At 37.2% G+C, this 27,222-nt stretch overlaps 1 protein-coding gene across 1 annotated transcript in view; it reads right to left on the bottom strand.

Annotated features, from left to right (window-relative positions):
* myo16 (myosin XVI) overlaps positions 1–26,493 on the bottom strand; it is a 255,324-nt gene extending 228,831 nt beyond the window's left edge. Inside the window, 2 exon segments of the mRNA XM_056464750.1 lie at positions 1,199–1,459; positions 26,198–26,493. Coding sequence (XP_056320725.1) covers positions 1,199–1,459; positions 26,198–26,225 — 289 coding nt within the window. The 5' untranslated portion in view covers positions 26,226–26,493.
* Between the last annotated feature and the right edge of the window lie 729 nt (positions 26,494–27,222).

The raw sequence follows: 27,222 nt of genomic DNA, 5'->3' as shown, positions 1-27,222 counted from the left end.
TGCAACTGACGCAGGTACGTGACCATGACAAAATGGCGGATGTAGTACATCTGAATTCCATTCATACTTCTCACATTCATATTGTAGAACGTACTTTTCTAACAGCCAAGTAGTAAGTCTAAATTCAAATGCAGTACTTACTGAGTAGTGGGCAATTTCAGAGGCAGCCACCAACAGTAAACAAGGCAAGCAAAATGGAGACAGCTGATTACGGTGTAGTGTAATGTTTGCTTCATTATGCGTTTATTCCACAAACGTGTTTACATCTAGAATCACCTTAAGCGAGCTTAAATACTTTTTAACAGAATGAGAAATGAGAAATTCACATCACTCATTTCTCATGCGATACTTCAAAATGAGCATTAACACAGAGTGAAGGAAACCCAGATATAATAGTGGCCTGAATTATTAGAACACTAGTAATCACAAAAGTCAGTTATTTACATATTTTTCTGTAATGTATTGAAACAATGGTTTATATAATTCTTTTTTTTATATTAACTGTAATAATCCAGTGAATCTTTAGTTTGCACGAGGAATGTTTGACCATCATCCAGTCCATCTCTAAAGTCATGAAGAAGAAATGTAAAGTTGGTTTGAACACAAATGGTTGTTTCACCAAATGTTGATTTAATTTAGATAATAGAAGTTAAATAATAAACAAAACCTATTTACAGAATAAGTTTTAAAAGTATCCTCTCTTGAATATCTTCAAGTGGGTAGTAACTAGTGCTACATGACAAAATCAAATTTTACATTATTATGCTGTTTTTCAATGACGTAGCTCTCTTACACTTCAGATGGAAATGCACATATCCCATTCATATCAATTTCAATTCACACATACAAAAACTGATCTGAGTATATCAGAATCCATGAGAATTTTTGATTGACCATATCCAATCTGTGGCACATGGGAGGACAAAATCCGAACTGTAAACTGATATTTCCCACCAAATAACAGACTTAAAACCAAGTTTAGCAGGAGAAAATACTACTGTCATGATCATTTTTGCAACCACTGTACAGAATAGTTTCATGCGATTTGTTTTTGCATTTAAAATCAAAAATACATCAAACACCTAAGATATAAATGTATGTAGCATTTTTGAATGATGACTTATTGCTCAGCAAAGGGCTAAGTGGCAAGTTACAATGTATAGTTTCCAATATGAAACCAAGATAACATGTTTCTTACCTTCTTTGTCGTCATGTCGAATGATGGCATCCTGAATGATGTCTGAAAGCGGGAAGCTGATCCTTTGTTTCTTGCGGTTGGTAGAGCGGGACTTGGGGAAGCTCTGTTTCTGAAGTGTCCGTTCGCGCTCGTAGTAAACCCGCAGCTGCTCACAACGCATGCGTCTGACCAGTCTCTGACGCTGACCCAACGGCAGAGACTCCAGCAGACACTGGTCTATCTCCATGTTCTGCCTGAAGACGTTACATAGCTGAAAACAACCTGGACAAAGGAAAAAGAAGAGAAGAGAAGCAGATGATTCAAGGACAGAAAATATAATAGAAAAGTTTACTTTTACAAGGCAATTTTTCAAAATGGACCAAAGTTGCCAAGTGCAAGTGAAGGAGAAGATTGGAGAAGAGAACCGGTAAAAGAAGGATTAGGAACATATGGGACTGAAGTATTGTAATAACGGTTTAGTGCAGCAGCACATTTTACCACCTATCACTTTAGAAATGGTCTCAAAAAGGGAACATTTGGTGATTATTGCAGACTCCTTTCACTTGACAAAGTCATGAAGACCTGCAGTGCTCCTCTTGATGATATCATTTCCCATTTGATACTGCCCCGTAGAGATATTTTATCAAGAAACTGCAGTCAAATAAATATGTTTAAGTAGGTTTTTGCAGTTCAACAAAAATGCAGGCTGAAATATGTATTTCCAATGAGCCTGTGTTGTTTAGAACACACACAACCATTCATGGATCATTTACAAAAATAGGTTAAAGTATTTTAGCAACTAGATAAAACATGTTACAAACGTGATAGCAATGTCTTAAAAGCCATCAGCGTGGTTTATTTATAGATTTATTTGACCAGTCTCCTAAAATAAAACATTATTTTAGCACAATGCTATTGTCTTGAACATGCCATAACATTGCTAACAATGCTAGTATCATGTTAAAATGTGGTTTATGTATCAATTTAATCAATGGATCTTCTAAAATACTAGCATTTATGTGAAACAAGTTATAAACAAGACTATAATGTGCCAATTCATGCTAACACGCTGTTTATATTAGCAGCAGATTAAAAAGTGGTCTATTTATCTAATTTATGCGTTTCTAAAATGTTTGCAACAAAAAGAAACTTGCTAGAAATTATATAACAGCATGTTTAGCATGTTTTAGTGCATTACTATCATGCTAATAATGAGTCTATCCAGACTATCCTCTTGTTAAGTGTGCCTTCACTCCGGGTCCAAACGCTGTAGAGGGACACTTATCAAATGGTAATAATAAACGTTTACAAAGCAATGTAATACTTTAGAAAATCACGATCGCAATATGCATGTCCATGGCTAATATTCGATGTCCAGAAAGTGATAATTTTTTTAATAAATTGTTAAAATTGAGGTATTTATGATGCAGCAAGCCCAGAGACTGTTGTGTACACCATGATTTATATAAAATTTACTTCAATGTCTGATATGACTAAAAAGTGGTCATAAACGAAAATTTTCTCAATTCAAATGAGTATCGGCTTGGACCCGGAAACAGTTTTCCATATGTCACCGATACATCACAACTTAAGCGGATACCTCCCAACACTCCCATTTTTTGGGGACTATCCCATATTTTAATCTCATCTCCCACCACCCTGCCATTTTGCTATTTCTCCAGGGAAACTTCCATAATTTGTATGGCCATATCTAGAAACGCTAAATCACTTTTTATCCATGTTTGTCAGGTTTGTCAGGTATTGTCTGAAGTTCATTACCTCACACCATTTGACAAAATATTCAAATTTCGAAGCATTTATATCTTAATCTGGCAGCACAAGTTAAAACCCAGTTGCGCTGTTGATTTCTGTGCAGGTGGTAGATGCGGGATTTGAACAGTGATGGTACCAATATCAGTAGTAAACTAGGTTATTTAATAACAAATGTTGTAAGGTATGCCAAATGTTGGCTGGTATTGGCCGAGTAGGGTCTGTCTGTGGACTGCAAGACAGGGGCATAACAAAGGGGCATAACTTGTAGTACGTTAGAGGTGTAACTTAAACTTATGGAGATCCACATGTCAAAACTATGTTGTCGGCAAGATGCCGCTGCACATCAGTTATTACCGTCGACACCGACTCCACACCTAAACCCAAAACCCAACCATCACAATTATTAACGTCTATACCTACCACAACCTTAAACATAACTATTACAGTTATTAATGTCTACATCTTCCCTTAACCTTAATCCAGCCATCAAAGTTATTAATGTCTACAACTACCCCAATCCTTAACACAACCATCATAGTTATTAACGTCTACATCTTCCCCAACCCTAAACCCAACCGTCACAGTTATTAGCGTACAGCAGAGAGTTGCGGAGGCTTTCATACTTGATGTGCTTACCATTGTACTGTTATTTGCAACCACAGGGGCCGAGTAGGCTAACTGTCATGACAAAATGGATGAAGAACTGAGCGAGTGGAGTTGCTAAATGAATGAATATGGAGAAAACTCATATAGCAATTGGTGAACATGTTCTCTGTTCCTCCATCTTGCCAACAACATTTCATTGTGACATACCGCATGGTTCAATGGGATCTTAATAACTTAAGTTACGCCTCTCTAACGTACTACAATTACACCCGTCTTGCAGACAGATACACTTGTATTGGCCACACTTTGTTCAACTCTAAATTTGAATACTTCTGCTTTAAAAGTGTGTGTTTGTGCACCGTTGGCACACTACATTCATCATACTATATTTAGGATCCTCTACTTCTAGTCTTGCATACAGAAAAGACAGAATGCGAATTAGCATGCACTAAGGCTAGAACGATCCTGATGCCAGACAGATAGGTTTGTGTATTCCTCAAACCTCGGTCCATTTAAATCTTATCTGGCACACACTGCTGAGTAGCATGTCTGTTTAACCTTGAGAGAGCCCAGACTTTCTCCACATGCGGCACCAGCGAGACTCAATTATCATGACTCTGCATTTCTCCTGCAGTAGCATGGAACAAAGCCAATGCCATCCCTGTACACATGCTATAAAGAAGTGCTGAATGCTCTAGGATCTGCAGAGTGCTGTAAATAAAGAAAACTACAGCCACAGGGAGACATATATTGTAGGTTACTGTAGGACATTTATTAAACTATAATTGCTATGAACCTACAAGATAACGCAACACTCAGGGACAATAAAAATTTTGCCTGATGTAACCACTGATGCACAAATACAAGTACTAAACAAAATGAACTATCAGTGAATCTTGACATAAGCCATTGGAATATGATGCAAATACAAACCTGCATCTCCAGCATGCACACAAGGGGTCATAAATATACAGTGGGGTAAATAAGTATTCAACACATCACAATTTTTTCTCAGAAACATATTACTAAAGGTGCTATTGATGTAAAATTGTCACCAGATGTTAGTAAAAACCAAAGGAATTCATATATACAAAGCAAACGAAACTAATTAGTTTACAAATGAAGTCATGTCTAATAAAATGAAATGACACAGGAAACACATGAAGAAAGGAAGGTGTAGAAAGGCAGTGAAAGCCCAGACAGCAGCTAACATCTCTCAGTAGTTCTTCAGCAACTCTCTGTCTTTCATCATTTTAAATTAATATGCACTGCTTCATTCCAACATGAACATTACCAGGACGATGAAGATGAAACCAGAGTGGACATTTCAGCAAGACAATGATCCAAAACACATCCAAGGAAACTCTCAAATGCTTTCAGAGAAAGGAAATCAAACTGTAGAATGGCCCAGCCAATCACCTGACTTGAATCCAATAGAAAATACAAAATAAAGCTCAGATTTGATAGACGAGAACCACAGAACCATCAAGAGTTTTACACTCTGTTGAAGTCTGCTCGCATTACTATGTACAGAGAAAAGTTCAAAGTTCCAAAGTTCATTGACCACTACAATGAATGAAATCCTATCTTCTGGCCGAAATAACCAATCGTCAATGTTTATAGCCTCATGGTTCTTTGGGTAAGAGGTCTGAACAGATTTGCCTGCTCGTACTGGTAATCAGTGTCATTTGGTGACTATTGCGTGCATACATTGCTTTTAACAGGTGAAATGTCTTTAAATCATATCCCATCATATATTGTGAACTAATATTGTGCCATAAATTACACTCTTTTATTTCAGAGTTCATAACAGCATCCTCTGGTTACCAATGAAACAGCACGCAAAACAGTCTGGTGTCATGCCAACTTTTACACATGCACCAAAAAATAATAGGGAATATGACTTTGAAGGTCAGACTGTTTCTGAATTAAAATATGTAAAAGAACAGTAGTTTTAAGATTTCATGATTCACCCATTCATTAATGGGTGGTACTTTGCATGTTAAAGGACAGTAAACTTACAGAAAATTTCAGGAAAATTTCCATGGGAACTTCGTCTCAGGAATTTTTGTAAATATTCTAAGTTGAAAACTTAAAACACAATTTTTCCTAACATTACTACTTCGATCTGTTTTTGATCAGCCTTTATAAGAATAGGAAACTTAAAAAAAAAAAAAAAGATGTGCATGTAAACATTTAGGGCAATAATGTGCTGGGTATTGTCTTAGTTTTTTTTTTATTTGTTACCTAAATGTTTGCTTAGTCAGTTTATTTGTTTATACAAATGGTTCATTTTGGTGCATAACAGCTTGCAGAAAAAAATGTTTTATGTAAAATAATTCAGGATTCAAGAAAATAATGGTGCATGCAGTGCTGTGTGCATGTGATTTGAGCAATATTTAAGGTAGATTGCATAAAATCTGGTTGTTTTAGCCAAAATTATGCAGTAAGACTTTTTTTTTTAACTTACAGTCAAGTACCATGTTAAAGGGAAACCTTCAATTGACCTAATTTACTGTTTATTCCCATTAATTGATGCTAATTCCTATATTTTTCTGGTCATTTCAATTTAATCCTGTCAATTTCTATGGAAAGTTTCGAGCCTTGAAAACCCCAAGTCTGTGAGTAAAAAAAAAACAGCATGTGGGATAATTTCTTTGCACTCTTTTGGCTCCTTAGAACCAATAAATCATCATTTAGAAGCCATAGCCTAACCTAGGTATTGTATCCGTCCATGTCCATCCCATTTAGTGATGACTACATTCGGCACAATAACTTGCCAGAAAGGTTAAATAACCTGAAACTGGATTATTTCATTGAAATACTTTATTAAATAAATGAACTCACTAAACTCAAATAGTTTACACTACAGAGTTACTAGATCAAATCAAATAGAGCAAATTTGGGATGTGCATGAACAGGAGATTGATATTATGGACGTATGTCCAATAAATCTTCAGCAACTGTGTGAAGCTATCATGTCATCAGAGACCAAAATCTCAGTGGAATGTTTCCAGCAACTCATTGAATCTATGTCAAAGGCAGCTCTAAAGGAAAAGCTGAGCCAACCAGTCACTAACAAGGTGTGCCTAATAAAGTGGCCAGAGGGTGTACATTTAAAGTGATTTTTTTACGCTAATGAATAATTGAAAGTTTGAAACGTTTGAGTCAAATTGGCTGCCCTTCTCCTCAAGGTTCATTTGCCGCAATCACAGAGCTGCTCAGTCATTCTCACACATTTCATCTTCAGCCTGCAGCTGAGCCGACGCCAGCCGCACACATCATGCATTATGAAGTCATTCACCACCCCGTCTAACCCAAAGAGATGAATAAGAAATATCCACCGAGAGGATGAGCTCATGTTTGAAGAGAGCCAGTGTTCAAACAAGAGCAGGAGGAATTACAAGGAGTTTGTTTGACCTTGCTGCTGCGGCCACTTCTATCACGCGATCTTAAGCACATCAATCCCCATTCCTCAAGGCTGTGTTTTAGCAATGACAGAGAGAGAGAGAGAGAGGGACAGCTTCTCTCTCTCCCTCCATCCCTCTCAGACACGCTACTGTGCAAATCTGTAATTACTCTGCTAATTCAGGTCACCAGAAGCCCTGCGGACAGGGAAATAAAACTTTGAAAGTTTGCCTTTGTAGACAAATTAAAAAGAGAGCTTTTCATGCCCTCTCTCCTACGTTAACACACACACACAGACACGCACGCACGCACGCACGCACGCACGCACGCAGTCTCAAGTGTGTCCTCAAACACTTGTTAAACATAAGATATATAAATAAATAAATAAATAAAAAATAAATAAATAAATGATAATACTGCCCCTTTCACAGTGACATCTATGATATTATATTCTATTAAATTCAATTGCAGTCCTTCAACACAACCTACTATACAGTACATTCTAATGTGTTCTTTTCTTTATAAGAGAGATGAATATTTGTAGCCAAGTTCAGTGTTCACACTTTAATCAAGAAAAAAAAAAAAAAAAAAAAACGGTTGGCAACAGCCCCTCATGGATGGTTGAAACTGAAACCAAACATGAAATCTTCAAATGACACGATTTAAATCATTCTAATAGGCTAATCTGGTGCTCAGACTCATTTGATTAACAGACAGTTCAAACCAACAGCATTTATTTTCATTAGTAAATTGTTCAATATTAATATCTAATCAATGTATAAAAAAAGTGATCCCCACATTTTCAACACTACAATTGTAATGCACTGCATTTTATATATATAAAAAAAACAGCTTCAACAGAAAAGTTTTAATAAACTATTAACAAATCATCTGTTTTACTCATGGCTTAACTTATGAAGTTGACCATAATATCTATTCTTTAGAGTTTCATATATTAATTCACAACCCGACTGATCTATCTCATTCACAGCAAGTCATCTGATCAAGAGTGAAAGGCATTCTTTTCTGCTCTATTCATTCAAGAGAACGCATTAAAGAAATTAATTATGGCCCAGTTTCCACCTGCTGGTAATTTCAAGTGGTCAGTAGAAATGAATTATCATCCATTCCCACCTGGTATTCCCATGCTTTCAGGTTTATCTTAAATGACCACTTGTGTTTGGATTTCGTCATTTTTTGTCATGCTCTACATAACTTTCACAGCAGAGGTCAGCAACATGGTGCGAACTACGGGGGACCTAGGGGGAGCTCGGTTCCCCTAAATGAAGCATGGGCTTCCCTGAAAATGATTTATAAAATTTTGGGGGTTCTCAAAAAATATTGACAATGTGTTATTTTGACGTGTGGTTTCAGTATTGTGTAATGGGATCATGGATTATTATGTGTAAAAGTGCAAAAATGTCATTCATTCATGCATGACGGCGATTTACACCTCACCGATACATATGTACAAGTGATATTTCAGGTTTTTGATTCTTAATCAATTTGCAACAATTTCAAAAAATCTTTTCACATTGTCGTTATGGGGGTATTGTGCGTAGAATTTTGAGAAAATAAATTAATTGAATGCATTTTGGAATAAGGCTGTAACATTAAATGTGGAAAAAGTGAAGCGCTATGAAACTTCCAATCAAATAAACTATTTAAACTTTTATAGTTTAAATAAACTATTGAAACTCATCAGTTTGTTGGTAGAGGCTCTATAAATGAAATGAATGTGTTTGATAAGAGATATGTCCACAAAATGTCTCCGGAAACAGTGTTTGCAAATGCCACACCAAAGACAGAAATCTATTTTACTCTAATCTAGAAACAGATGGAACCTGAAAGGTGACGCTAACAATGGCAATTATATATCTGTTAGATGAAATGCCCATTCCACAACCTGTCTAAATTGTCCATCTAAAGCACAGCTTTGCGGCCTCTAAGGACACACGAGGTCAGACACATAACATTTAAAAACCCAATTTCATGTAATAGACTACAGGGACCTTTTATAGCTGTGAGTGAAAGTAGTGTTTCAGTAATCTAATTTGACTCCTAAACCATAAAAATGGAACATGACTGCTGAGCTCTATTGGATCTCCAGGTCAAGCGGTGAAGACAATGCATTAACATTACTTAAACTTCAAAAGACAATGACTGTAATCTTTTACAGAGAGCAAAAAGCACAAAACATCAGACAAGTGCTGCAAAACTTTATTCACTCACTGAGTCAAATAGGTTTAAGAAGTCCTCGAGGACAAAAAAAAAAAAAACAGCCCTCTGATACCGGCTTGCTTAGCTAGTTATTAAGGTAAATCACTAAAGGCAAGAGTAAATCTGAAACTTACACACACACAAAAAAAGTGATATTTACTGAAGAAATCATGGTAACCACATTTAATATTGTATGAACTTGTATCTACAGTAAAAATAAATATATTAAATTATACAATCTTTATTTACCTACTGATAAAGATATATCAATACAACCCATTGAAGTACTAATATCAGTTTAGTTTCATTTGGAAAGCAACCAAGATTAATTTCTTCAGGTTTGGATGGCAGTGTTCACATGACGTTTACATTAGTGCTTTCATTTTAACACGCGTTTTAGAATCCATGCCCAACAACATTTTTTTTATATTGCAAAAAATGTATGAAGCTATTTTCTAGTTTACTATGAACCCTAAAATACGGCACATTATGTCTGCATTTGTACTTGCACTCTACCAGTTGCATAAAAGTCATCTAAGTGGGGCTCACCGAATCAGGAAGTATACGCAATAGCCCATAAGACCAATCAGAGTGCAATTGTGGATTGCAGTGCCTCTGTTTTCAATCTCAGTCGATCTATGCTGAAATGCATCACCAGCATTTCTAAACTAAAACAGGGTCTTCAGCATTTTCTAAACACTCCATTTTCGCATAATGAAACTTAAGCATTTTAAGGGTGTTTTCACACCTGTGGTTCGGGTTCGTTTGGTTTGGAACAAGGAAAACAAATGAAACCTAATATTTTTCTTCGGTTTGGTTTCTTTTCACACCACACTGATTGCTCTGGTCCAAACCAGTTAAAAAGAACCAAAAATGCAGTTATGACATCATCCGCCCAACTATTCTGGCATATGTTTTATGCTGCGGATGCCCTTCCAGGTGCAACCCAGTACTGGGAAACACCCATACACTCTTGCATTCACACACGCACACACTCATACACTACAGCTAATTTAGCTCATCCAATTCACCTATATCTTTGGACTGCGAGGGAAACCGCAGACTGCAAACTCCACACAGAAATGCCAACTGGTCCAGCCAGGACTTGAACCAGTGACCTTATTGCTGCTTTGAGGCGACTGTGCTAAACACAGCCAGCAGGAATAATGGTGCTGTCTTGGTTACTGCAGTAAACAAAGCGGTGCAATGTCAAATCTAGCATATGTCAATTTCATAAACTACACAGCATCCCAATATTGACAGATTAAATTCAGGCAAACTTTAGCAGACAACTATACATTGTATGATCAAAAATGATACATATTGTAAACTTTTTAAGGCCTTAAAAATCTCTAAATTGATTTATGAACTTGTAATACTTTTTAAGACCCCAGCGGAAACCCTGATATAGAACATATGCAACACTACAAAGAAACTATAAAGTTCAAGAATGAAGCACGGATGCAACCTGAAAACAGCATTTTAAATGTAAATAATTGCTATAATTGCTTGAGGACACTAAACAAATACTTGCCCTCATCCTAAATTATAAAGCGTTGCTGACTATGGCAGCTGGTTTAGTCCAAAAATGCAGTACTTTTTTGCATTTGGGTCTGTTCAAGTTCAAATCTTGTTCTGGCCCCAACAAACAAACTTTTCCAGTGCTTGTTTGAAATTGTACCATGGTCATCACTTCAAGCAGGTCTCAGATCAGCGGGGTGGTGGGGGGTAGGGTAAATTTTTGGAGTTTTCCGGAAGACAGAACAAAACGGGAGATGGGTTTGAAATTCGGGAGACTCCTGGGAAAAACAGGTGTTGGCAGGTATGGTTATTTGCAGTGTTGGGCAAGCTACTTGGAAAATGTAGTGAGCTAAGCTATTAGCTACTCTATTTAAAATGTAGCTTAACTACACTAAAAGCTACCCCCTGGGAAATGTAGCAAGCTAAGCTAAAAGCTACATGGCAAAAGTAGCTTAGCTACATCTACGCTATTTTTACAATTTTCATTTTTAAAATCAAAGCTACTTAAATCCAAGTCAGTCATATCCTAGTGATCAATAAAACTGTCAATGAATCATGAGGCATAATAGTTCATTTCAGTTATTTACTGTTAATAATATGCTGTATCAAACAGAAACAAATTGTAGTATATAACAGCTAAAACAAAAAATCCAATAAAACCAGGTGTTACACAATTTATAATAAGGTGAAATATTTTAGAATAAGCATATATATATATATATATATATATATATATATATATATATATATATATATATATACATATATACACACACACACAAATTTACACATTTACAAATATACACACACACTAAAGTATTTTTTGAGCACAGCATTAGAAAGTTATTGGATCTTAACATGTACTTCTCGAGGTATGGTCACTGCTTTAGAAATATCTCTCTCTCTCAGTCATCTTTCCATCAAGCAAGTTTTGGTTGGCAACATCACCAACCAGAGGTGGCAGTAATGCACCAAAAACTTTGTCGTCGAACACCGTAAAACAGGAAGAAGAAGAAATCGTCATTCACCATTCTCGCCATTATATGGATTTACTTTCATCAGCTAGACACCGGTCTCACAGCTCCGTGAATGTCGGTGCCGTCATTTGTTGATCCGTGATCAGTAAATGTAGCTTGTGTGGCAGCTACTGCGCTACTTGACTAATAAAATAGCATCGCTACGGAAAAGCTATTGGATTTATAAAGTAGCGACGCTACCGCCACCCTACTGAGAAATGTAGTTAAGCTAGTAGCATCACTACTTGTAGCAACGCTTCTGCCCAACACTAATTATTTGATACACTTTTGGTGCATGCTAGAATGTGATACCTGCATTCACACCAACCGCATCTAACAACTAAACAAATCTGAGGGCAATTCAACCAAGCTAAATGAGGCAGGTGTGAAAGCACTCTAAAACAACGACGCAGTGTATATGGCACCTTACCCAAATGAGCAGCACTAAGGGCATACTCACACTATGTAAAGTTGCCTTGAACCGGGTCGAAGCACACTTGTCCCCCCTCCAGTCTCCCTCGATGGCCCGCACTCACATTGCATTCGCACCTGAGTGCGCTTACATCATCGATGCTGTTTAGTAAGAAGCGCTCTAGCTCAGCACAGTGGACATTTCTTTATATCGTTTTAGTCGTTTGAGATGCAGTGACATGCAGTAAAATATTTCACCGAACAGATCAGCCACTTTTGACACTCATAAACAATCAAAAAGTCCTCGTGCTGCAGGAATTAAGAGGTTTGCTAAAGGTGCAGCTGTGGTGCAGTGAGGGGTTTGTCTCTTTAATAATCTACAACAGTTTGCGTTCATTGAACAGTAAGAATGATTAATAAATTTATATGAAACAGTCCCTTAAATGTTATGTCACTACACTGAGCCCAAGTGAACTGCGCTCTGGCACACCTCTTAGAACCGGCCAGGGCTGGCCAACTGAATCGTGCCTGAGCCCGATTCGGAGCACACACTTCTCAAACGATCCGGGAAACAGGCCTGGCCACAATTTGGATAGCATAGTGTGGGAGTAGGCCCTAGAAGAGAACCAAAAGTTCTTTGTCTTTGATCTATTATAAATACAGCTGAAGTGAGTGCATCTGCCTTGTGGCCATTTTAATCAAGACAAAAGAACTGATAAAGATTTTTACTTTCAACATTGTGTATTTCTTTGTGTTTTCTGAGCGGTGATGATAATCACACACCGGCTGAAGAGAGAAAGAGAGCATGACTGATGCTTTCAATCTGCTCTGATAGAGATCACTATCTGCTTACAGCCTCACACCTGTTACAAACGGACACTGAGCAACAGAGGAACACGTCATCATTCAGAGAGCTGATTTGCATGTAGTCTGGCTTACTGTGTAGTACACTTTGCCAAAGTGGCATATGGAATGCATGAACTTGAGAAGAATGTTTTTTAAAGGTAAAAACAGCCTCTGGACATCAACAACTAAAACATATATGAGATCTAGATATGAACTGTTGATCCCAAAACAAAACTAAATTGAGGCAAACAAAGACATGCCAATAGCTGGGAGAATTCTAAATGATATATTACTGTTTAATAGTTAAACACCTCCTATTGCATTACTCAATCATAAAATAAATATTAAATATTGAAATAAAATAGCAAAGAACAGCACTTTTTAACTGTATTTTTCCATTTTATGAATGAATGAATGAACAAATGTCCAAATCAAATGTTTTGAAAGTGAAAAGTTTCATTAGTTTGCCCTCACTTTAACATCTCCCCCCAACATCTACAACAAAACGGAATGCAAAAGCAAAGTTTTTCCATTTCTCCTCCATTGTTGTCCTTTTCCTTTCTTTCTCCCTCTCTCTATGCTGACTCAGTTTCTTCTTTGATAAGACAGTGAAGATTAAAGACATTTTAAAATAAGCTCCGGCGCAGCAGTTAAATAAGGCTTTGGTCGTAAAAGAATCCAATTACCCTAAAAAATCAGTTCCGCGGCTTCTCTCCTTTGTCTCTCCCCAGGAACGTTACTGTAGAAAGAAGAGCTACGGCACACAAACCCCCAGAGGATCCAGATAACGTCTTCACACTCCTGGACTCTCACCTAACATGTGACAACATCCATAAACACACATTTATTTAGCAGTAGCCAATACCACAAGGGGGTTACAGCTCTTTTTCACTGTTATGGTTAACACGATGAAGCATCGGGGGATTGAGAGGATTGTGTGTTTTCACCATCAACAATCTTGACATAATGGAAATACATGATACTGGCTAAATTAATTTAACACCACCAATCAGGTAACACATTCACAAGGGACGCTGTAAGTAAAGAATTTTTTTTTCTCATTACAGAAATGTTTGTTAAGCCCACGACAAACCAAGCCTACGATAAAGAATTAGCAGCTATGAAAATTGACTGTGTTTTCACCTTTTGTTGGCTGCATCTGGTCCCAGTCTGAACCAAAAAGCAGTGTATGAACACACCAAATGGATGACTGAAACTAGATAATACATTCTGAACCTGTGTGAGAGGTTATATCCTTCAATACCTGCAGACAGCAGTATCTGTATTGTTATTCCACAAAGTTAAAACCGGAACTAGTGCTGCACACATATAAACCATAAACAAAGCAGCGCTTGCGTACCCTTTTCACAGCATTCTTGCTCACAATATCGTAGATATTTAAGAATTTAGATAAAATGAGAGCCAGCTTCTCTGTTAAGGCTGCACAATATATAGTTTCAGCATCGATATCGCAATGTGTGCGTCCGCAATAGTCACATCGCAAGATATGCAATGCGGCGATGTCACTGGCCCACAAACATTTTTGCTTGTTACCAAACTATTTCAGAACTGTAACATTAGGCAATTTAATCATACCTTAATGTTAAAATGGCTTCCATAACGTTATTCATCAATATGTGGACCTTTTCGGAGTTTAGGAGGCTATGAAAATTTAAAATGTAATACAGGAAATACATTAGGACCATTGTTATTGTTTACAGCCCTTAAAATGGTCTATATATTGTAAAGAAAAAAATGTATCGCAATGTCTAATTTTTCCAGTATTATACAGCCCTATTCTCTGTGTTCTTGACTTTGCATCGTTTGCTTAGTCTTAGTTTCGTCACTTCAGTGTTTGTGCACTCCCTTTCACCGTCAACAGATTCTGCATGATGAATCAGGCAAACACCTTCTGACATGAGTAACAAGAGTAACAAACTAGCCTTACAGACACTCACTAATGGCCTGACACTGCCCAATGCCCGAACTTGAGAAAAACAACTTAACCCCTTGAAAATGAAGTTAAATGGTTGCAAAATGATATAGTGTTGCCTTAATTTGACCTTTTTCTAAAAGTAAAATGTTAGTGTAGTAACATTTGAACATTTTTTGGTTTATAAATGGCAGTTCAAAAATGAAATTTACACTTAGTGGTGCTAAAAATGTCATTTCCATCTACGGTTAAACATCTAAAACATAATTGTTAACTTTACTTTTAAATTACTTTAAATGTGATATAAAAACACTTTTTCTTAATCATCTATGCCATACGACCTTGCTTTTAACTCTATCAAATTTTAAGTGAGTGTTTGACATAGGGCTGCATGACATTGGAAAAAATCTGACATTGAGACATATGTTATTTTTCTGTGATAAATATTGCGATACAGTTATACAAGATTATTTAATAGCACTATTTGATGGTTTTCTGGGGACAGTATTCAGGTACAGAAATTAAACAGTCACAAAAAAATGCTTTTCTTACTCTTACTTATTGCTTTGTCTCATTTCTAGACCAAATATCAAAAAAATTCTTGCAGCAAGTAAAAATATAGTTTTATTTTCAACTTCAGAAGTAGTAAGTCAAAATCAAGAGTTTAAACAAGTATTTTTTTTTTCATATGAATTCCATATAAATGCAGTAATTAAATACAATTCTATAGCTTCTGGTCAACTATAATTCAGATTGAGCATTGCATATCCTGCGAAGTGACTATTATGGATGCACACATTGTGATATCGATAATGAAAAAATATATTGTGCAGCCTTAATTTGACATTAAAAGCACTATAACATCCTCGGTGAGTTACAGAGTATGTTTACTGCATTGGAAAAGCTATTCATATGGAGATGGATATGTGATGCGATACTTAAAATAAGCATAATTATAATAACTGTAATACTAAGCTGATATTCTGCAAGGCTAAATAATGTAAAAGGCAAATTTAGGCAACAAATGCATAAAATAAATGTGATAACAACAATTGTGCAATATATTGTGCACCCCTAATCTAAAGAAAGACAAAAATAATCAATACATCTCTAACGTAATGTAACTTTTGCCTAAAATGTAGGCAAATTTATTCTCAAGCACACAGGTTTGTTCATCTTCTAGTCCATCCATTAAAGGCATGCACTCACTCAGCTTCACAACCAAGTATTATAATTGCAGCACTTCCCAAGCCCTCAGATTTAAATGCAGTAGCATGAACATTTGCCCTTCAAACGCAGCAATGTCAGACCAGGCTAAGAGCAGTAGGGATTCCCACAGCTCCATTCATCGCAGATGTGGAAGACATTCTCCTGATTTTGAAGTCTTGAACACGATCCACAAGATTTAACCATAAGCTGAAGTCAGTGAAACATTCCCAGAAAAACACCCCCGTGAACGCAATTCCATTAACATAGGGAATTAGCCATGAGCTTTCATCTTCCCCTCAGCCTGCTATCAGCAAGCCACAGATATGTGGGACAGTGGGACAGTAGCATGGCAGCACATACTGTATAATCACAGGACTGAGCTCATATGAAGCTATATTTCTGAGAGACTAACAATTCTTAGTCACGGAATCAAATGATCCAAAAACTCAAGCCAAAAGTGAAGATCATGTGGATTAAAGGCACGCAGAGTAACACTGACCTACTACGTTTTGCCTGGCAATAGTAGTGGCATACTCTACAGCTTAGGAAAATTATGAACAGCGATTAATAGCTGATGGTTTTCATGCAAAATTGATAAATAAATTGTGAATTACTGAGTTGAACACGTGGTTACTGCTAGGATGTAAGAATTTGAAATGTAGGTCAAGATGTTAAAGGGATTATGAATGGATTGTGGGTGTCATGATAGAACCACAACGACATGTGTTTCATGTTTACTGATGATACTTATAAAGGGTCTACTTTTGATAGCTTTGGCAGTATCAGAAAGAAATGGACTGGTAACTCTAAATCAGTGTCTAGTATGTATGACAATATTTCAACCAAGAGGCTAATGAATATGTGGTCCAAGAGATCCTCATAAAATATTGGTCCAACTTAAGGCTGCATGATTCATTGAAATTAAAGATTGCGATATAGTAATAGCTGTGATTGTCATGCACATTGTGTCAGGAAAACACGGCTCTGTCATCAGAAGTAAATCTCCTCAAATATGCTCCAAAGAAAAGATATGGGCAATCAAACACAGACACTAAAAAAATCACTTCATAGAATGATTTATTTCAAACTATCGACTTAAGTTATGAGGTGAATTTGGAGTAAAATGTTACTAAATTCAGTATTTTAACATGCTTTCAAATGTAGCATCAACACACTGTAGTTCACTGAGAAGCAATGTCAACAGCTGTCGAATTACAGATTGTTTGTCTTTGATTTCAGAATTGTGCCAATAAATATGGCTTGCTGTGCTATATATTAAACACTGCTCCATCTGAAATGAGGTGCTGGAGATTTATTCCTAATTACAGAGCTGGCTTTACTACCAAAATGTACATAAAATGTCCTTTGTTTAATCAAGCAACCCTAGTGACACCATAGTTTGGAATTATAACATTAAAACATTATATGATGTTAAAAAAATTTTACAATTGAAACTAAAATTCAAATGGTAAACGTACAAGTGGGACTCATTTGGTACCTCATGATTTGATTAGGTTCTTGTGGGCATGTGAAATTTACATTTGATATCGGTTTAGATTTCATTCCAGTTGTCTGTCTTACACGTTGTAATCTTTTAGAACATGTTTAAAATCTTTTAAAATAAAGATGTAAAGTATGTAAATATATTCTGCTAAATATCTCTTCTTCAGAGAGTAAATGTTTGGATTGAAATAACATGTGGTAAGTCAAGGACAGAACTTCCATCCAAAGGTGAATCATTCCATCAACATTAAATGATTAACATTACACAGCTAAAACTTGGTACAAATGACAAAAGTCTGAATTACTGGGTCTCTGCATAATTAGTTCAATATATTTCCAGCAGTGAGGAGCAGAAAGCAGTTTGGCTTTGGACATTAGTAGAACAGCCACATACTGTATGCCAAAAGGCAGAAATGGGATGCCGCTGTTATGCTGGTCCCAGCATGAGACGGAGTGAACCTGGAATGAACTCCAGCATTTTTATCAGTCCCATATCAGTCTTATATCTTTCTTTGAGGCTTCTCTTTTCACTGCTTCTCGAATAAAACCAACAGCCATCTTTCTCTTTTTACAGTCCTATCTGCCTGCTTTTCCATCCATCCCTTTTTTTATTCAACTATTCAATCACCAACATTTCCAACTCTGCTTCTTCTTGACCTCATTCATTGCTGTCTGCATCTTATTGGCTTCTTTATGGGCTACACTGAGAGAGCCCATAACTGTTTTATAGAGGACTGCATTAAGTCAAACACAGCTGTCACCCACACACCAAATATGGTACAGACTTAGCCATCACTGATACAGCAAAAAATGACCAGAGTACATGACAGCAATATACTCAAGTAATTTTTAAACATTTTTTAAAAAGTTTAAATACAAATTAAAACACTAAAAACAATCCCTGTTCACACAGATCTGCAAAAACGACTAAAAATACTATATTACGCATGTCAAAAGATGGTGTTGTCACTGTGTAAAGAAACACTATGGTTCCCTATTGTTGCTTTGTTTCATGTATGCCTACAGGACTGATTGGAATATGCTTGCACATGATGTACCTTTTTTTTATAGATTAGCTTTCAATGACAGAGTTAATTAGATAACTTATTATTTGTCTAAGTGACTGTCATGCACATCTTGTCAGGGAAGCATGGTTGTGTGATCAGTAGTAAATCTGTGAAGAAGCCCAGAGGATGCTCTTGTGTGGAAACTCCAAATACCCACAAAAAGAAACCTGAACAACTCTGAAAAATCCCCAAAGATTTACCTTCTTTAAATAATTCAACATGACTAATACACACACATCTATAGAATAAAACTGGAATGAATTCAAACATAAATGTTGTTTAAGTAAGTTATGAAGTTTGGATGGGTTTTAACATGTTATTCAATGTGGCATTTTTACATAGAGATGGAGCAGCAGCACAGAGCCATAATACATTTCAGATAGATTTCACATAGCTTGTCAGTGAACTACGAGTCTGTATAGCAGGGCTATTCAATTGGCGTCCCGCGGGGAAATTTGTTCCGGCCCTTCAAATAGTGTGACCTCAAAAAAAAAAAAAAAAAAGACATCAAAAATAAATTTAGTTCAAAAAACGTCCGCTAAAGTTATGAAGTGACATGTGTCTGTTCAATACAGCACGAACTGCAGTTAAAGGCTGTGCAGAGCATGAGTCACCTGACATTAAGCAAGTGGCGCGAGCAGCCGAAAACATTTGGATACTTAATCGTAACTTCGTAATCATAATTTTTTCAATGCAGCATTTCTGTTGCACGGAACGAAACTGCTGCAACTAAACAAAGTTATGCCACCTGTGCACTACTTTAAAGTTCTGAGCTCATACACAGAGGCTAATATGCACGCACACTGGATTAACTACAGCAGTGGGCCATTCACATATCTTTTCTTTTCCGCACACAAGTTCATTATTTCCAATGTAAGAATATGTCAATATGCACGCACAAGTGAAGCAATGCGCTCGTGCCTTTCAGACACTTCCAGTAGAAAACATCTCACGCCATAGCAGAGAGAGTTGTGCGTGGCTTTCAGTGCAATGTAAACAAAAGATATGTTAGACAAATTATTAAACATTATTAAAATGATTATGCATGTATGAACGCAGATGATAACAACAGTTCATTTAAATACTCACCTAATATAAAGCTTAAATTTACATTACGTGATAACCATGAAATCATGATTATTCTTCAGACTATATAATTGTACAACCAAAATCTATAATTGTTGCATCCATAATTGTTATGCAGTTTAAAACATAACATATGAATGTGTCTGAATGTAGAAGAAGCCTATTTAAGCAATTCAAGGCTTTTGTTCTGATTTGAAATACAAAACATTTGAATGTTTGTTTAAAAAAAAAACAAAAAAAAGCCACATTGTACAATGCAGTGATATGTTGTTTCAAAGTACAATATATTAACATTTTAATGCAGAAAAATATAACGTGGGTGTCTTAAGAAGCAAAAATAGAACATATGGGCTCTTAAATGCTGTTGTGTCATCACTTATATTGCAAGTCTTATCTCTCTGGCCCATCATTTGGGATGCTCTTCATGAACTGGACCCCATGACAAACTAATTGAATAGCCCTGCTGTATAGTGTATGCTGCTCCATCTGAAAGCCTGTGCTAAATAAACAAATGCAAATTGCGTATGAAAATCAGCTATGATTAAATCACCTTGCCCTAATCTGAACCGGATAATCAATGGTGCTTCTCATTTATTATTTGTGCAACCTTGTTTCCTTTCCTTGATATGTCTCTTGTGTTCTATCTCCAATGTATAACATACAACATGAGGGATGGATGCAGGGAAAGAAACCAAGGATGGAGGAATCCAAGCAAAACATATTTGTACTTCATAATATGCTTGATCAGTCATGCATCACTTAAATGAACATAAGTTGGTAAGGTTACCTAAAGTGCAAAAGGTAAATCAATGAAAACTGGCATGTGTGAAGGTGAAGAAAAATATAAATGTGTTGTGCATGAAGTTTTTCAAAAAGAAAGACTTCTGCATAGGATACACCCATGTCTTTCATTTCACAGCTTAGGACACACCCATGTCTCTCAGGTTCTCTAGAAACTTCCTCACCATGTGTTCCTCAACCACAAAATCTGATTAGTTTCCAGGTCACAGATCTGAAGACAGTGGAGCATCCAAGGTCCTCAGACTCACTAGAAAACTCCAAGCAAGCATTTTGGATGTGTTGAAGCCAAAATATACAGGATGTTGGCCTTGCAAAAGCAGGATAGGATACCCCCTATCTTACCTCCAATCTTAGCCACTTTCTAATGTGTTTTTAAATTAGAGACATATCCGATACAAGGACATCCGATCTACGTCTACATGCATATCTGATTACAGAGTGTGCCATAGCCAAATGAAACATATAAGACAGCAAATGCTGCAACAAAGAGCTGTTGAGGCTGACATTTTAAACTACATTCCCTGTCATCACATGGGTGGAGCTGGCATTGGTGTCAACATTGCTGCATAGACAACACTACCATGACCAATGTGAAAAGGCAGAGGTGTCCAAATCTGTTTGGACGGCCTCCGTCCTGCAGAGTTTAGTACCAACCCTAATTAAACAAACCTGGACCAGCATGATCAAGGTTTTCAGATCCACAAAAAAAATTTACAGGCAAGTGTGTTGAAGCTAGTTGATGCTAAATTCAGCAGGACATTGACCTTCGAGAAATCAGATCTCCCTGATTTACCAGACATTTTTAAAAAGAAAAGCATCTTTAACTGGACATTAACTTCTAAAATGCCTTTCAAATCTATCTGAAAGTTTTTCTAAGACCTAAACCTGAGCTTGGAAACGCTGGTCCTCAAGGTCCACTTTACTTCAGAGTTTTGCGACAAACCTGATTCAAAAGATTCAAACGTGAGTCTTTCCTCGTAGCTGTTAAAGTCTTAGAACTCAGTATCATGTACTTCAATGCCATTATCGATTCCTGTCAACATAAAGCCTAAAGGAATCCATTGTGGTCAAGTGGTACAATGTCCACATGGTTGAAGTCATAGCTTTCTGAAAAATTCAATAAGTTGTGATTACGAGTTGTACAAGGACATGAACAGTTTTTACTAGATGGAATCTAGTGATCTACATGTTTGCAGCTTTCTAGGAATCCTGAAGAGATTGATTACCTCATTTAGAGGATTTTATTAGGTTTAGAGCTAAACTCTGCTGGCAAGTTCATCTCGAGGACCAGAACTCTCCAGTCCTGTTGTAAATGCAGTCACTGTCTCTCAATTACAGTTTTCACAACATGTATATTTTGCGTGTCTCTCTTAAACGGTGGTCAAATTGTCACATTGAGAAAGGAAAAATTGTCCCGTTTTATCCCACCACTTTTCACAGAGCTGCCCAAAATAATTTGGAACGCTTCATTTTTTGTGTGTCCGTGGTTTAAGCTGACACACCGAAGGCAGACCAACTCCATGAATGAACTATGTACCAATTGGAATTCACTACAGAATTCCCTCATCCTCCATTGCTTCCTAGGACTAGAACTGAGAACCATCGCTCTATGTTCTGTTTACCAAACCAATAGAACGTGGTACAGTGACATCATACAAAAACGTGTCTACATATTTATAGTATACATAATCCAATAAACTTTTATAACTTTTTATAACCATTTTTTACTAATATTCACATTCACAGATATGCGATCGCAATGTGTGATGGGTGCTGGCTGAGTTGGTAACACCTCTGACTGATTACAAAATGTGTCACTTGTGTGACTGAATGAGTCATGGAAAGAGGCAGCGGGGTGACAGTAATGATGGGATAGAGAGGAGATGGGTGAGCTTTTCTCCTTTTACTGGGTAGCTTCTGTGTCTACGCTTCCAGGCTGTCAGGTATTGATTTACACTAGAGCTCCTGATAATATAAGAGCCTGGGGATTAAAGAAGCATAAATTAGACAAAGAGCACTCTCTCTCTCTCTTTGTCTTTCCAACACAAACATACTCAAATTAATGTATACACAGATATTGCAAGGAGTTTGTATAAAATAAATAAATAAATACATCCCTCTCATGAGACTTATAGGATCAGACAAACTTGAACGTGAAGACTTCCGTAAGCACGCACTTGTCTCCTGTACTACATTTCAAACCTTGAGGTGGATCTGAGAAGAGCACGAGCAACACACAAACATAAAGCAACACGCATACACATACAATGTTCTGCTGGGTTTGCACCTGAGTGTGCGACCTTGTGTATTCTCTCAGCGTTTGCCTCTGGCACTGGCCACCGCTAAGCCTATCTCTGCTTAAACAGGAAGGAAGCGGAAAGGTGAGAAGCAAAATATAGAGGAGAAAATGATAGCACAATGCAATTTTCCTGTATGCATCAGACTCGGAGTAGAAACATGTTTAAATTAGAGTCATAAATAGTAGAGGCAGAAATATTTTTTGATTGCGAAAACAGAGAATCTGGATGCACTGAAATGAATTTGGAAACTAATCTTGCAAATATATAGTATCATGAAGAGGAGTTAATCCAAAGACACCAACCTTCCAAATTAGATCAATGTAATAAACACCCAGGGACTGAAAATTTATTAATTCATTCATTTTCCTTCGTCTTAGTCCCAGATTTATCAGGGGTCGCCACAGTGGAATGAACTGGCAACTACATATGTTTTATGCAGCGGATGCCCTTCCAGCTGCAAGGGATTGAAAATTTGTAAATATTAACTTTCATATTTAGCTCATTGTTGTAAAGAACTCATTTTATCCTACTGAAACGTCCTATTTGGAGTATCAACTGCTCTCATTACAGTCAATCAATCAATCAAAATTATTATTATGCTCATTAAAATTTACATTTCTTAAAAAATTAACCATTTCAACCTCTTTGCATATTAATTTTCTGTATTTGTGCATACAATTTAGTATTGACAATTAAATAAAGCTAATCTACGTAACCTTATTGCCAAATTAACACATTACAGTTGTCTTTAAAACTATGGAAATGCAGGTATAGGAAGCAGAGATCCCTAAAAAGTTGTATCTCAATCAGTGTTGGGCAAGCTACTTAAAATGTAGTGAGCTAAGCTATTAGCTACTCTACTTAAAATGAAGCTTAACTACACTAAAAGCTACCCCCTGGGAAATGTAGCAAGCTAAGCTAAAAGCTACATAGCAAAAGTAGCTTAGCTACATCTACGCTATTTTTTACAATTTTCATTTTTAAATCGTAGAAATTTAAATTCAAGTCAATCATATCTTAGTGATCAATAAAACTGTCAATGAAACATATGAGGCAGAATAGTTCTGTTATTTACTGTAAATAATATGCAGTACACATTTAAAATACTTTAGTAATTTATAGTAAAGGGAAATATTTTGGAATAATCATTATAGTGTGTGTATATATATATATATATATATATATATATATATATATATATATATATATATATATATATATATATATATATATATATATATATATATATATATATATATATATATATATATATATATATATAGCATAGTTATTGCATCATAACGTACTTCTCGAGGTATGGTCACGAGGAATCCTGCTTCAGAAATAACTCCTCTCCCACAGTCATCTTTCCATTAAGCAAGTTTCACCAGAAGTGGCAGTAATGCACCAAAAACTTTGTTGTCGACCACCGTAAAACAGGAAGAATAAGGAATCGTCATTTATCATTCTCACCATTATATGGATTTACTTTCATCGGCTAGACACCAGCCTCACAGCTCCGTGAATGTCGGTGCTGTTAGTTATTGATCCGCAATCGGTAAATGTAGCTTGTGTGGACGCTACTGTGCTACTTGACTAATAAAATAGCTTCGCTACTGAAAAGCAATTTGATTTAGAAAGTAGCGACGCTACTGCCACGGTACTGAGAAATGTAGTTAAGCTAGTAGCATCACTACTTGTAGCGACACTACTGCCCAACGCTGATCTCAGGCAACTTCTGGACAAACTCTGGTGCGGTTTGAAAAATATGAATTCAACATAGACCAAAGACATCTAATTCAGTGTTTCTCAACCACGTTTCTGCAGGACCACCAATACTGCATGTTTTGGATGTCTCTTTTGTCTCTCACCCCCATTACATGTCTTTCAGTCCCTGCTAATGCACTGACAATCTGAATCAGGTGTGTTTGGTGAAGCAGATATGGAAAATATGCAGAGCTGGTGGTCCTCCAGGTATATGGTTGAGAAACACTGATCTAAATGAACGGGAAATTCGACATGAAGTGACAAGATGTGACCACTAAAAAAACAGAATGCTGAAGATTATAACTTTTCTTTTTTGTAATCACAATGATGCACAATATGTCAGAAACACAAATGTCAAAAACACATATCCTTGTCTGAGAAATTCCAGGCACAAATGTTGACTCCAAGAGCTCTACAATAGTTCTGAAGTAATAAATATGTCATCATGTGTGTACACACATACAATAATCTTATTTAGCAAAGCAAAATTTTTGAACGGTGTTAGGTATGTCCCACAATATACAGGCAAGTCATAAATGCATTTCGATGTTCTGAAAAAATAACCAAGACTATTTGTATCACTTTTTTTTTGTTTTGTTTTGTTTTTTTTTCCTGGAACAAAAACAGCCCCAGACATGCTCTAAATATTGATACAAGAGTAGCAAGCCTCATATAAAATTAACAGCATAAATACAAACACTACAGTATCTGTACTGTGCTCCCTACACCCATTTCACAGAAACTGCCACAAACAAACAACCAAAAAAATTAACTAAACAGAGCAAAAGCATAATATAATCTACTAAAAGCGACAGAGGGCTGTGTGGGTGTGTTCAGATGAGCAAAACACACACACGGAATGAAAAAAGCAATGTAGATGAAGCGGCATTAGACTCTCTGAATAAAGATGAAAGAGAGGGGTGGCAAAAGGACGAGTTTAACAACTGCCTTTCATCTGCAGCTGGCAACACAAATGCTTCCTGATTACCACCTTCTCCCACATCAGCATCTCCATTCTCCACCACTACATCCGTTTCGGTCTAAAACACTCCCCTTCCTTCTCTCTCTCCATTATAATACCTGACACTTTCTGTTGTACAGGCGTGTTCACAACCACACGCCTACCAAAAACAAAGATACACATGAGAGAGGGATCCTGCGGAGGCTGTCAGACTGTCACCCACTGCCCGTCTGTCTATTAAGCAGACAGACTCCCAGAGGAGGATCCTGCACACCTGCAACAGCAGCAGCAGCATCAGCACCGGTCAACTTTTACACTAATGCCGCATCCTGCTGCAACTTCACACACAGACACACACATATGCACATCACACATCACACTGACAGCTTGTCCAGTCTCACTGTACTAAATTGATGTATGCATTTGGTGAATATGCATTAATCACCAATGCATTTTGATCTGCATGCAGATACACACCCTACTCAACACACAATCCTTCCTGCCACTCAATCAGTAAACGCGCAAAATGACATCACTGACAAATGACATCATGTATGGAGGAAAGGAGGCTCTCTCGCGGCTCGATACTCACAGCATTTGATAAAATGATAGTGTGACATTTTCTCCCGCAGATCAGCCAGCTACAGGATCGTGCTCTCCGGTGCGGCGGTGCTGTAGTAGCCGGTGCGATACATCATTCAGAGGCGGGCGGCTGATACGCGCTTTGGCTCCGCGTGCATTATTAAAGGGCGGTCGGGTTGCAGAGGCGCTTGTGGATGTAGTGAATGAGGAGCGGTGGATAAGGTGACGGTAACCGCTTGCTGGCTGTCTCTTCCTCCTATCAGCAGGTTGCAGTCGCCTCGCCTCCGCCGAGCCGCTCTATGACCATGACCGACACACGTGCTATTGTAGCGTCGCTGATTGACGCGCCTCAACACCGCCCACCGGCGCGCACACCCCTCTTGTACAGAGCGCGCGCGCTCTCACCGAGAGAGAGAGAGAGAGAGAGAGAGAGAGAGAGAGAGAGAGAGAGAGTACAAAAGATAGTGATGAGACGAGGTAAGAGGATTGGCGAATGTGAGAGGAGAAGGAAAAGAAGGAGGGGAGGAGGATGAATTTTTGGGTTTAGACCGAGGAAGAGAGAGGCTGAGGTGAGTTACTGCAGTGCGGCTCTCTGACACAGTACGCTGAAGTGTGAGATGCGACGGGGGAAAATGTAGAATATGTAATATGTATTAAGGATTTTAAGCATTTCATGAGCTACTGTTTGATGAACACTGTTAAGTTAAAATATTAGCTGTCAAAATGCACAATGCACACTATATTACACCATTCTTGAACTGCTGTAGTAATGTGAAAAGAGATCAACAATACTGAAAAATTTGTAATCTACACTTATACTGTATATGAATTAGCTTTCAAGTTTTTCTCTGCCCAAATTAGCTGCTTCAGTCTAACATCTACATTATCAGGATGATGAAGATGAAACCAGAGTGGACATTTCAGCCAGACAATGATCCAAAACACTTTCAGAGAAAGAAAATCAAGCTGTAGAATGGCCCAGCCAATCACCTGACTTGAATCCAATAGAAAATACAAAAATCAAGCTCAGATTTG

This window comes from Danio aesculapii, chromosome 9 (assembly GCF_903798145.1).
Source record: "Danio aesculapii chromosome 9, fDanAes4.1, whole genome shotgun sequence".
Lineage (NCBI taxonomy): Eukaryota > Metazoa > Chordata > Actinopteri > Cypriniformes > Danionidae > Danio > Danio aesculapii.
The sequence above is the reverse complement of the archived record's forward strand: the minus strand, read 5'-3'. Positions and strand labels throughout refer to the sequence as shown.